Source organism: Drosophila takahashii, chromosome 4, assembly GCF_030179915.1.
Source record: "Drosophila takahashii strain IR98-3 E-12201 chromosome 4, DtakHiC1v2, whole genome shotgun sequence".
Lineage (NCBI taxonomy): Eukaryota > Metazoa > Arthropoda > Insecta > Diptera > Drosophilidae > Drosophila > Drosophila takahashii.
Genome location: NC_091682.1, coordinates 710,683 through 723,518, shown reverse-complemented (window position 1 = coordinate 723,518; position 12,836 = coordinate 710,683). Strand labels below are relative to the sequence as shown.

Sequence of the window (12,836 nt, the reverse complement as noted above, 5' to 3'; positions counted from 1 at the left end):
CCTTGCGTCGGGGAACTCTTTGGAAAACGCAGTTTAACTTGGGAATTCGTAACGAATCCAAAAATATAGCATTCATCGAGGTTTATTTTTGATGCTGCATAGTGTAATTAATGCCAAAAAAAGTGGTCAAATTACCCATAGTGCAACGTACCGAAGACCCCTACAAGTCAGCGAAGTTTGTACAAATCTATTAATTTAATGTAAATGTAATCTACCAAAAAAGAAGTATTAAAATGAATGGAAAATAAATAAGCCTTTTGATAAAGGCGATGAAATTAAAAATATTTTTTATGAAGATGGGTGGTGAACAGGTGATGATTTTAGGTAATAATTAGGCGCAAAAATAGCGCCGAAAAGGCGCCGAATTTAGTGATGAATTAGGCGATGAACAGGTGCTAAAAAAATTTTTAACAGTAATTCACTGCCAAAAAGGCGCTAAATGGAACTGCAGGATATACATATACATATGCACATACATACATACTGTCTACACATGCATACACATCCTTAATTACCGTTCTTGGTGAATCTTGATCTGCAGGGTAACTAGTCTCTCGACATGCATTAGAAAATAAAATTTGTCCAACCAGCCAGAGCCATTTGTGCAAGTACGTATGTACATATGTATGTAGGTACATCCATACATGTATATTCACTTTTGTTCACACATCCATAGGTACATACATATGTATGTATGTATGTTAGGGTGGGTCGATTTGGGACCCCAAAAATCGTATAGGGGGAACGTAATCTTTAACGGATTCTAAGCCATATTGGCGAACATACTTATGGTCTAAAATGACGTTTGACCCCCCCCAAACGCGAATGAAAAATACTGCTTTTTTGAGAAAAATATCATAGTAGCCAGCACAGATATCTTACTGAATATCAAGTTCAAATTTTTTTTTTTAATTTTTTAATACATCTGAGCTGACTACTATGATATTTTCCTCAAAAAAAGCTGTATTTTTCATTCGCGTTTGGGGGGGTCAAACGTCATTTTAGACCATAAGTATTTTAGCCAGTATGGCTTAGAATCATTTAAAGATTACGTTCCCCCTATACGATTCATCACTTTTTTCGGCCCCATACAAATCGACCCGCCCTAATGTATGTACTTAGATTTCACACATTAAGCTTTAAGCTCTTGTGTAGTTCAGTCGCAATAATAAGTTGTTAAACGTGCATGCCATGCCTTCCAACGGGAAATGCTTTTGTTTTACATAGTACAAATAAAAAACAGCCGTAAATCGGATATATTTTTTTAGAAACAAACGAATGTTTGCAGAAAGGAGTTGCAAGTCAATGTGTGTATGTATATTTTTTACTGCTTACATTAAACGTAAATAAATTAAAGATTCACTGGAGCCCCAATTGTGCATACAGATTCTTTAAGTATGTATATTCAAAAGGATTTGAGTTTATGTAAATGAAATACACATATACATATGTATTAACATTTGAAGTTAATATGTACATAAATATGCATACACATGTATTGTATACAAATGAATGTCGCAATGAAAGTACATCGTTCAGTCCGCTGATTAAAGTTCTGTGTACATAGTTGACCACAAAGCGTACATGTGTATGTTTGTGGCTACATACATATGTATGTATGAATTAGACTGGCGATATTTTTATGGACCCAAAAAAATGTACAAATGTATATGTATCTTAAAAACGTTTGACCATCCGCATTTGCAAAAGAAAAATAACCAGTATTTCATGAAAAATATCACAGTACCCTTAAAAAATATACATATGTACATTGGTATGGACGCTAAAAAAGTCTATCTACAGTCTATTTTTTGACCCGGCTGCCGTCACCACTCATTTTTGTTTACATGTCGCCGCCTATGATAAATCTTAAATTTGGACTCTGTCAACCGAAAAAAGTGGAAAAATCCGAAAATTAAAAATTCACCATAAATCCAGTTTTCCATGGATTTAGGCCATATCCGGCTTGTTTTATTCGGTAGGATGTAAACTTAGGGTTTGTACCCATTATGATTTTTCAACGGATTTATTTCGAGTTTTTACGATATGTACAGCCGACTTACAGACGACCAAAAAACACATTTTTCCTCTTTGTCGAGCTTCTGCGCTGCCATTACTCATCCAATCGTATTGATCTGTATGGCAAAGTTAAGCTCTGATCTATTGACTTTAAAATAAAACTAAAACTGGCCCAACCGAGTGGATATCTGCCGAGATATAAGAAGAAATTCGAAAAAAGTCCAAAATTTAACATTTCAAACCTTAAAAAATCTTAAAAAAAAACTGTGCCATCGAAAAAAAATTTAGTGCTATTTTCGTGATCTAGGGGTCCAAATCTAACAGAATTTGCCATCAATTGCTGGGGAGCATTTCGGCTGTAAACTAGTGTTATTGACTTTTAAAAGTGTCTTAACTTACAGACCTCTTTTAAAAAATGTCGTTTTTTGGGACTTTTCAAAAAAAATAATTTTTTAGTTTTCCCTAAGGAAAAAATTTTTTTTTTTTTTAGATAGACTAACCTTTTGATTAGTACCAAACGCGTAAAGTTTCATAAATGAATGTCGAAATGGCAGATTAAAAACAAAAGGTGTACCAACCTACAGACCTCTCCCCTATATAAAATAAAAAAATTAAACGATTAAAACCAAAAAAAACGCCTCAGAAAACAAAAGTATTCGTTTGGCATGGCTTTATTCCGAAGTATTTTAAGATTTTTAAGTTTAAAAAATAATTTTAAAATTATTTTCTTTGGTCTAAAAGAACATTAAACAACCGTCAAAATGAGGTATCGTTTATTAAAATTGGTTAACAGCTTATCTAAAAAATGGTCTATACCATAACCAAATAAATAACTGCTGCGTCGAAAGGTTCTCAAAACGTCATTGCGGACACGCTTTCGAGACAGAATGAGTCAGTGGATGAATTCGTGAACCTAGGACCGATTATTGATTTGAAATCAGAACATTTTCGCTCGTTGGAATACCTTGACCTGATTGAACGCATTCGTCAGAATCAGGAAAAACCCCGATCCCAATACCGGCGAGCTGGGCACAGAGCGCAGTATAGTGCACTGAAACTCCGATTCCCTCTCCAACCGAGGCTGTTGCCCGCAAACAAATTGATGCCGTACCATTACAGATAAAATGGTTTCCATACAAATTTCCATACAAATTTCCATAGAAACAAAGCTTTCAGCTAAATAAGAAAGTTTTTATATCCTTTTTATACACTTGCAGAGGGTATTATGATTTCAGTCAGAAGTTTGCAACGCAGTGAAGGAGACGTTTTCGACCCCATAAAGTATATTTATTCTTGATCAGCATCACTAGACGAGTCTATCTACCCATGTCCGTCTGTCCGTCCGTTTCTACCCAAACTAGTCTCTCAGTTTTTAAGCTATCGGGATAAAACTTTCCCAAAAGTCTTCTTTCTATTGCAAGATCGGAAAAAAAAATTATAGCTTCAGTGCTTTTTGAAATATTAACTTCTACTCTTGGGAATGTTATTTTTTAAATATTTATGAATTTCGAATAAAATTTATAAAAAATCGGGACACTATGTCATATAACTGCCATAGGAACGGTCGGGAAATTAAATGCAAATTAATAGGAAAATAATTATTGCCTCGTTGGTTTTTATTGTATTTTCTTCTACTCTGGGATATGACTCAATTTAAATATTTCAGAATTTCGGTTTTAATTTGATCAACATTGAACTACTATATCATATAGCTGCCATAGGAGCGATCGAAAAATAATGAGAAATAATAGAAAATTTTTGCAATTTATTAATTAATAGGAATGATCTGCAAGGGTATATAAGATTCGGCTTGCCGAAGCTAGCTTCCTTTCTTGTTTAATTTTTTCTTATTTCTCGGTACATATCCACCCAATTGGGCCAGTTTTCGTTTCATTTTAAAGTCAATAGATCGGAGCTTAATTTTATCCATAGAGATGAATATGATTGGATAAGTAATGGTCGACTGTAAGTCGGCTGTGTAGATCATAAAAACTCGAAATAAATCCGTTGAAATCATAATGGGTACCAACTTACAGTTTACATCATACCGAAAAAAAAGAAGCCGGGCCGAAATCCATGGAAAATTGGATTTATGGTGGATATTTAAAGTTCGGATTTTTTAACTTTTTTCGGTCGACAGAGCTCAAATTTATGTTTTATCGTACGCGGCGACGTGTGTCTTATAGTGTCACAGCGTTCACAGGGACAGACGGACGGACGAACGGACAGACGGACTTGGCTAGATCGACCCGGATATTATTTAAATTTAACATGCGGCCGAGAAAACGGCCCTACATTTATTTTTAAATTTAGTCGTCCGCATAGACGATTCAATAGATTCTTTAATTTAATTAATTATAACAACAAGTTTAATTTTTCCCAAGAAAAACAGTTTAGCTATCAAGCCATTATGGAGATAACGATGTTCCAAAGTCCTTTAGTCTGTAAACTTCCGCCAACTAATCTAAACTCTTTGAACAATTCGTTTCTTTTATATTGTCTGGACGACCCTGCGTTAATCAGAAAAAAAGTTTGCGCTTTATTTTACAAAGAGTTTATAGACGTTTACAATTGTGACCACTCTTAGTGACAAATGACATATATAAGCGAGAATGTGCTGTAGGTCTTGATTTGGCTTCCCCGTTACTTGTAGAGTAAGAGAGTATATTATATTCGGGGAAAATATAATATATAGGTATATTATATATATATAATATATATATTAGACTGGATCGATTTGTATGGTAAAAAGAATGATAAATCGTAGGGGGGGGGGGGTGGCCGCAATCTAAGCAATATTGCAAAAGAAACTATATGCCTAAAACCACGTTTGACCCTCGGTTTTAGGCATATAGTTTCTTGACCAAAATAGCAATAGAAGAAATTTTTTAATCGCACTATTCATTAAAAAGTTATGAGGTAAAAAAAAAATCATGTCAATCGAATAATCCATCGTTGTTTTATTGCAACTTAAAGTCCTATACCTCTAAGAAAAGCACCGTCCTCTCTTGTTTTTTTTTACCCTTCCCTATGGCAGCTATATAATATAGTCGTCCGATTTTAGTTAAATTTAATTCGAAATTCTTACATATTAAAAACAAGAAAGGAAGCTAGCTTCGGCAAGCCGAAGCTTATATACCCTTGCGGAACATTCTATTAATTTACAAATCGCAAAAAGGTTAAATTTCCTATTATTTTACATTAATTTTTCGATCGTTTCTATGGCAGCTATATGATATAGTCGTCCGATTTTTTAAATATTTAATTCGAAATTCAGAAATATTTAAAAAACAACATCCCCAAGAGTAGAAGGTAACATTTCAAAAACACCGAAGCTAGAATTTGTTAAATTTTTCTTTCCGATCCTTCCTATGGGAGCTACAAGATAGGGGAGAGGTCTGTAGGTTGAGACGGTCTGTAAGTTGAGACACTCAATTTTCTCAAAACTTATCCACTAAAAAAATTGTTTTTATTTTTTTTTTTGTAGTCCTTTTTAGTGACAAAACTTTTGTTGAAAACATTATAAGCCAGGCTCTAGCCAGATTAAAGCTGTGAGAGTCGTGTACCATTTTTCACCAAAAAAGTTTTTGTCAACTTTTTTCAAAATTCCATTTAAAATTAATAACGTCCTTAAATTAACTTGGTAAGAGATGTAAAACATAAGTATATTAACTGTTCACTAATTAAAAAAAGAATCAGCTTAATGTGACAGTCAGAACAAAAGTTATTAATTTTTTCCCGAAACATCCCATTTTGTGTAAGTTGAGACACCCGTTTTTCATACAAAGAGGCCTTAGGCCAACAGAGGTCGCTTTCTGCCTAGTACATTTCTTTGATATTAGGGGAAAAGTGAATGTTCAAAGAGCCTTTTGATTTTAATTGTTATTTGGTCGAAGTTCTTAAAAAATGGATGGGAAATGATTTAGGACGAGCTAAAATTGATTAAATTAACATAAATAAATAGTTCCTTATAGTTTGGAGTACTTTTTTTAAAAAGTGTCTCAACTTACAGACCTCTTTTTCAAAATGTCGTTTTTTGGGACTTTTAAAAAAAAAAAATTTTCAGTTTTCCCTAAGGAAAAAATATTTTTTTTGTTTTTTATTAAGCTAATAGACTAACCTTTCGATCAGTACCAAATGCGAAAAGTTTCATAAGTGAAAGTCGAAATGGCAGATTAAAAACAAAAGGTGTACCAACCTACAGACCTCTCCCCTATAGTTGTCCGATCTGGTCGGTTCCGACTTATATACTACCTGCAATAGAAAGAAATTATAAATTATAGTACCCTCTGCAAGGGTGTAAAAAATATATCTTTGTTGATTTTTTTTACATTCTCTTCTTCTCTGATATATAGGTTTTCTTTGACATTTTAAAATTTCGAATTAAATTTAACAAAATTCAAACAGCTTTATTATATAGATGCCCTAGAAAGGATCAGCAAATTAATGCCAACATAATAAGAAAGCAGATACAATTTTGTTGGATGTTACATATATGGAAGTAAATCTAAATTTAATGTTTTTGTAAGTTAATAAGAATGATCTACAAGAGTATATAAGCTTCGGTTGGCCGAGGCTAGCTTCCTTTCATATTTTAAACTATTTTACTATATTCGCACGTCATTGTAGCTATACATTCAACGATCTTTTTTCATTATTTTACTTCCTTTATGGTTTTGTGTAGGTACAAGGTGCAATATTCGAGATTATATTGCTAATCTAATCCACCAAAACAGTTTTTAGATTAAGAATTCTGTTATCTCACTTTTTCTTGAGTTATTACTTAATATTTGGCCCTGCCATGTTTCAAAATATATATTCGGATATGTGCACATATTTGTATATAAGTGTTTCTCTAATTTGAAACTATCTTTTTTTTAATGAGAATACTTTGTAAACATATTCGAAAATCTTGTTGTGAATACTATTTTTAGATATCCGTAAGGGCTACAGAGTGTGGGTGTTATCAAATAATTTGGGGTCCTATCAACTTCAACGTAATTCTATTGCGAAAATACTTTTTAAAAGCCTTACTAACTAGTTCAGTTACAAAGCGCGGCGAATACGGACTTGATTTTTGTGGCGGAAAATCGTATTTCGAGAACTTATCATTGCAAATATAAAATTGACAAAAGAGCCGAATCGAGTAAAGGGAAATTTTAATTGTGTTTCATATTAAAGTTTCCTAGGTAATTTCCCCAATACATTCATTTAACTTTTTACTTATCCATCATAAGTATTCACTTCGGTTTACAATTATTTGTTCAAACCCTAATTTTCTTATCCTCTTTTCCGATTGCACAATTCCTTACGTTTGATTTCAATTTAGTGAAATATTCTTTATTCCTTTAAAATCAAATTCGGTTGGCTTCCGACTTTGGTTGGAAGAGATTGTCGATATTGTATTTGTTGAAAAGTATGTTACAAGTTAATCGTTTTTATATAAAGTAATTCTATTGTCATTGCCTAAACGTGTATGGAAAAATTGTAGTATATAAAAAGAATAGGAAATAAATACAAAATATACCGAGAAACACAAAAAAATACTCCGAAATACAAAAGACCCTAAAAGTACCTAACTTTTGCCCACATCTAGTTGCCTATACACAGCCTATGTAAAAAAAACAGGGTTATGTCAATAACCCCATAACTCCATAACTCCACCCCAGTGTAAATAGGCTATAAAAAAGCGTCAAAAACGTTTTTTACACTTAAAAAAAAAACTGTACCATACAAAAAATTAAAAGTGCTCTTTTCTTACACAGGGAGCGTATTTCATCAATTTTTTCTTGTAAACTGGTGTTATCATACAAACGACTAAATAAATACACTTTTCAAAATGTTCGCTAAGACCACCACAGCATATTTCCATTTCTTCGTTTAAATACGGTAGTCGCCTTTCCATACTCTCTTCACTTCGTCACTACGTGGACTGCTGTCCACAGTGATAAGTAAAATACATATTTACGAGCAGAAGCTCAACGAAGATGAAAAAGGTTTTTTGGTCTTCCGTAACTTTTATTCATGACTTTTATATTAAAAGTCTAAAAATAACTGTTATTGTGCGACTGAAACACAAAAAAGTCCAAAATATCTCTTGCCAATGACGTCAATAATTCTCATCTGTTGAAATTCGGTTGGAATTTGTACTTATGTATGTTCTTATACAGGGGTGTCACAGAAACCGTCGACGGTTTTGGGGACGGTTGGTTTAGAAACCAACCGACCAAAACCGTTGGTGTCACAGGAATTCAAGAGATTTATTTTTTTCGGAAAATTTACCAAAAAACGACCAGGGCTGGACGCATACACTAAATATCGAATATTCAATAACACAGGTCAACAAAATGGACTTTATTAAAAGGTGCAGGCCTATTGGCATTAAAACATGTTAATATAGACGTATATAAGCATATCTGCATACTTAGTTTTCGCGTTTAACGGGTGGTATTTGGGCAATCGCGGTTTGAAAAAAATAGCAACATTAAATTTTATGATTTAAGATATCTTCGAGGGTCTGTGCTCAGTTGTAATAATACCTACGCCAAAAAATTGCTTAGATGCCCTTCTACATTAAGAAGAACTTAAAAAGTAACAACTATTTTTAAATCTCATTTTACATAAATATCTGACACATTCGTAAAAATGTGCCTTTCAATTTGGTTAGCAGTAGGCGCCGAACATAGACAAATTATATTTTTAAGGGGATAATATGCCTTAAAAAAAATCCCCACCACAATTTTAAGGCGACGCCACTGTTATCTTTAAAAAGCCTACTGTGTAAAATCACGACAAACTCGTTACATAAGAGTGACTCTAAAATACTTGTTACTTTTCCCATTCTTACGGAAAAAATTCTATAAATTCCATTTTTCGAAGTACAATAGTGGGATTTATCTCAAAAATTCGGGAAAAGACGCCTCTAGATGCATGTAAAATATTTTAGGGCACATATTTTTCCTTGTATTTTTTTAAGCCTGTTCACCGCATCAAGTTGGTTGTAAATAGAGGTGAACAAATTACTTCAATGGCTCATAGGCTTTTATTAACTCAAATAATGATGGAACCTTAAATGCAATTATGTAGAAGGGCATCTAAGCAATTTTTTGGCATAGGTTTTATTAGAACTGAGCACAGACCCTCGAAGATATCTTAAATGAAAATATAAAATGTTGCTACTTTTTTCAAACCGCGACTGCACAAATACCACCCGTTAAACTCGAAAACTAAGTATGCAGATATGCTTATATCCGTCTATATTAACACAATTTAATGCCCATAGGGCTGCACCAAAAACACTGTTGGCCTGTGTAATTATTGAATTTTATTTGACTTATTTGGACTATTTTCCAATAAATTTTAAACTTAATTTATGTTTTTCTTGCAAAATTACAAAAAGAATATATGTTTAAAGCGCATATTGTACATAATAAAAGAAAAAAATTAAAAATTTGAATTACCCGCCAGGCTACATATTGCAGCCCTGAACAACGGTTTGCCGCGGCTGCGTTGGTTTATTTTCATTTCTATATTGGCAAGATTTTTAAAAGCAAACCAAAATGCCGTCTGCTTGCGAAGGTACTTGCGAAGGCATAAACTGCGAGAGGCTAGGACGCAGAGGAGATCCTTACAAACGGTTTTACATGGACTACCATGGAGATTTAACCCATTGGCCAGGTCCTTTCACAAGAATGCGGCCGCCCTAAGTAAATCCTTTGGCAATGTCGATATTATCGCGAATGAATCGGAAGAATTTGGTGTCTTGCGCTGGTAACCTATGTTTACCCCTGAAAATTAGCAAAGCTTATTAGTTTAAATTAATAATAAACAAAAATGTTGTACTTTTTTACATGTATGTCTTCTTCTTCTTCACAGCCAGCGTTTTACCTGGCAAAAATAGGACATTTTTTCACGACAGTGATGCCAACTTTTTGCAAAAGGCGGCCTGTTTGTATTAATTTCTCAATAGCTACAACTTCTTTTACCATGAAATTTTTACCAGAAATAAGTTTCATTTTTAACTACAATACTTAGTACCTTTGAATAAATAATTCGTTAACAAACCATTTCGATAACTAACTCCGAAATTTGGACAAATTTGGTATTTTAAAGTGCTAGCTAATTGGTAACACTGCCAGGTAGACGGTTTGCCGACGGATTTCTTTTAGCTAATTTTTTCGAGACGTTTTATAAAAAGCATATTTTTAAATATAAACCGAAAAATCGTAGTATGCAGGTAGTTCATAAAATTCATTAGAGTTGTCTTAAATAAAGTTATATTTTTCGGAAACATTTGTAAGTTGGGTAATTTTATCAAAACGTCCGGCAAAATACGGGGGATTTAGAAACCGTCAAAAATGACGTCTGTGACACCGAGATTTGCTATTCGGGAGAAATTCGGTTGGAATGGTTTTCTGTGACACCCCCGATAATGGCAATTTGTATTTACCTATGAATTCTTTAATACAACGACACCGCAAATTCTTTAGGGCAAGAGGAACGCATATTGCCATGAATTACATACATGAATTCATCAACGCAATGAGACCGCGAACTGTTACGGTCCCTGAAATAAATCCGTTGCAAAATCATAATAAGGACCAATATAAAGTTTACACCGTACCGAATAAAACTAGCCGGGTATAACCCAAATTCATGTAAAATTGGATTTTTGGTGGATTGTTAAAGTTTGTATTTTTCAACTTTTTTCGGTCGACAGAGTCCAAATTTAAGATTTATCATAGGCGGCGACGGGTCAGTAAATAGATTAACCAGATATTTAAAAGCTAGAAAATTAATTTTTGAAATTATGGTTACCCCTTTAATAAGAATGAATTATCCAAATGGATAGGACTTATTAAAAATACTCACTGTCATAACGCAAGCAATTTTATATTTTTGAAGGAATTTTTAGAAATTAAAATCAATTTGTAATTTTCGAGCTCTTAAATTGAACTTTTTTTGACCCGGCTGTCGTCACCACTTATTTTTGTTTACATGTCCTCGCCTGTGATAAAACTTAAGTTTGGACTCTGTCAAACGAAAAAAGTGGAAAAATCATATCTTTAAAATCCACCATAAAACCCACTTTCCATAAATTTGGTCCAAGAATATTATTTTTAAAAAGAATATTATTTTGTTTTTATTATTTATACTCTAAATTATTATATCTTTTATGATAATTCTAATTTTCAGCCCATTTTCACCTGATTTTGGTCATCGATCGAAACCAATCGACCCAGGTCAATTCCATTTTATACAATAATGAGTGTTCTATCCAAATATGTTGATCGTATTGCTGAAAAATGTGAACATAATGGGCTTACCAAACACGCATTTAGCTATGCTCTTGTGACAAGTGCAATACTTGCACTTACAATCAAGGTGACTATTCCTTATGTGAAAGATGCACGTACTACATCTAGCGGAAAGACTCTAAAAGGAAAATCTAAAGCCAACAATGGGGCACTTACGCCATCGGAAACAGATAGTTCGGAAGAGGATTTAAAACTGGCAGAGGCTGAAAAGTTGTTAGTTGCCCAGCAGCTAAAAAAAAAGTCTAACAATTTTATTGAGCCCGGACTAAACACTGAGTTTATTAAACAACTGAAAATGCTGGCAAAAATAATGATTCCGCAAACCTTATGTTATGAAACTGGGTTGCTAAGCATTCATACGTTTTGCCTGATTTCTCGCACATTTCTTAGTATTTATGTGGCTGCTTTGGAGGGGGCTCTTGTTAAATTTATAGTACGGAAGGACATTAAACAATTCGCTCTTGTATTGCTCAAATGGTTTGGAATTGCTATCCCTGCTACATTTGTTAACTCTATGATACGTTTTCTTGAAAGTAAACTTGCTCTGGCTTTCCGGTAAGTAACATATTTGAGTACATAAGAAAGTATACAATTTATCTTTTTTATTTAGAACCCGACTGGTGCGTCACTCATATCGGCTTTATTTTAAAAATCAAAATTACTATAGAGTTTCGAACTTGGACGGTCGCATTGAAAATGCAGATCATAGGTGAGTTCTAAGATTTCTAACAATATATGATTCAAAAGTAAAAGAATTTGTAATACAGTTAGCTTTCTTATAGACTTACCGAAGATATTTCCGTGTTCGCTAGCTCTGTAGCTCACTTGTATAGTAGCTTGACTAAACCATGCTTTGATTTGATGCTTATTGGCTTGGCATTGATGAGATCTTCTAGAAAAATGAAAGCGAACATTCTAACGGGTTAATTAATTTTTTATAAATATCTTTCATGCATAACTGAATATTTCATTCCAAAATGTAGGACCGGCTTTGTCAGTTGGTGTAATCGCACTAACAGCCCACATATTACGAGTCGTATCACCGAAGTTTGGACAGTTGGTATCGGAAGAAGCCAACAGATATGGGTACCTTAGACACATTCACTCCCGCATAATAACAAATGCAGAAGAAATCGCCTTTTACGGTGGTCATAAGGTGAGTGTGTGGTTTGATTTTTCAGTTATCAGTGGTTGAAAAATGCTGAATCAAATGTAATCAAGAAAATTGTAGTGATTCGAGTAGAATTCCCTTGAGAGCGGGTAAGAGTGGATATTACCACCAATCCATGACAAAATTTTAAAACAAGAAAGGAAGCTTGTATACCCTGCAGATCATTCCTATTAAATTAAAAATAATAGCATAATAAATTTTGTTTTATTATGCCCGTTACCCATAGAGGAAAAGGGTATGTTAGATTCGTGCAAAAGTATGTAACAGGTAAAGGGAAGCGTTTCCGACCCTATAAACTATATATATTCTTGATCAGGATCACTAGCCGA

General features: G+C 33.6%; 1 protein-coding gene across 4 annotated transcripts in view; it reads left to right on the top strand.

Moving 5' to 3' along the window:
• Positions 1 to 12,836, top strand: part of Abcd1 (ATP binding cassette subfamily D) — a 29,848-nt gene that overhangs the window by 11,805 nt on the left and 5,207 nt on the right. The window contains exons 1-5 of one of the 4 annotated variants that reach the window (XM_044395345.2): positions 1,136 to 1,311; positions 11,215 to 11,891; positions 11,947 to 12,045; positions 12,119 to 12,258; positions 12,320 to 12,492. In XM_044395345.2, coding sequence (XP_044251280.1) covers positions 11,284 to 11,891; positions 11,947 to 12,045; positions 12,119 to 12,258; positions 12,320 to 12,492 — 1,020 coding nt within the window. In that variant the 5' untranslated portion in view covers positions 1,136 to 1,311; positions 11,215 to 11,283. Of the gene's footprint in view, positions 1 to 1,135; positions 1,312 to 1,380; positions 1,396 to 11,214; positions 11,892 to 11,946; positions 12,046 to 12,118; positions 12,259 to 12,319; positions 12,493 to 12,836 lie in introns of those variants that run through there. The other 3 variants (XM_070218014.1, XM_070218013.1, XM_017137801.3) reach the window with 3 other exon arrangements.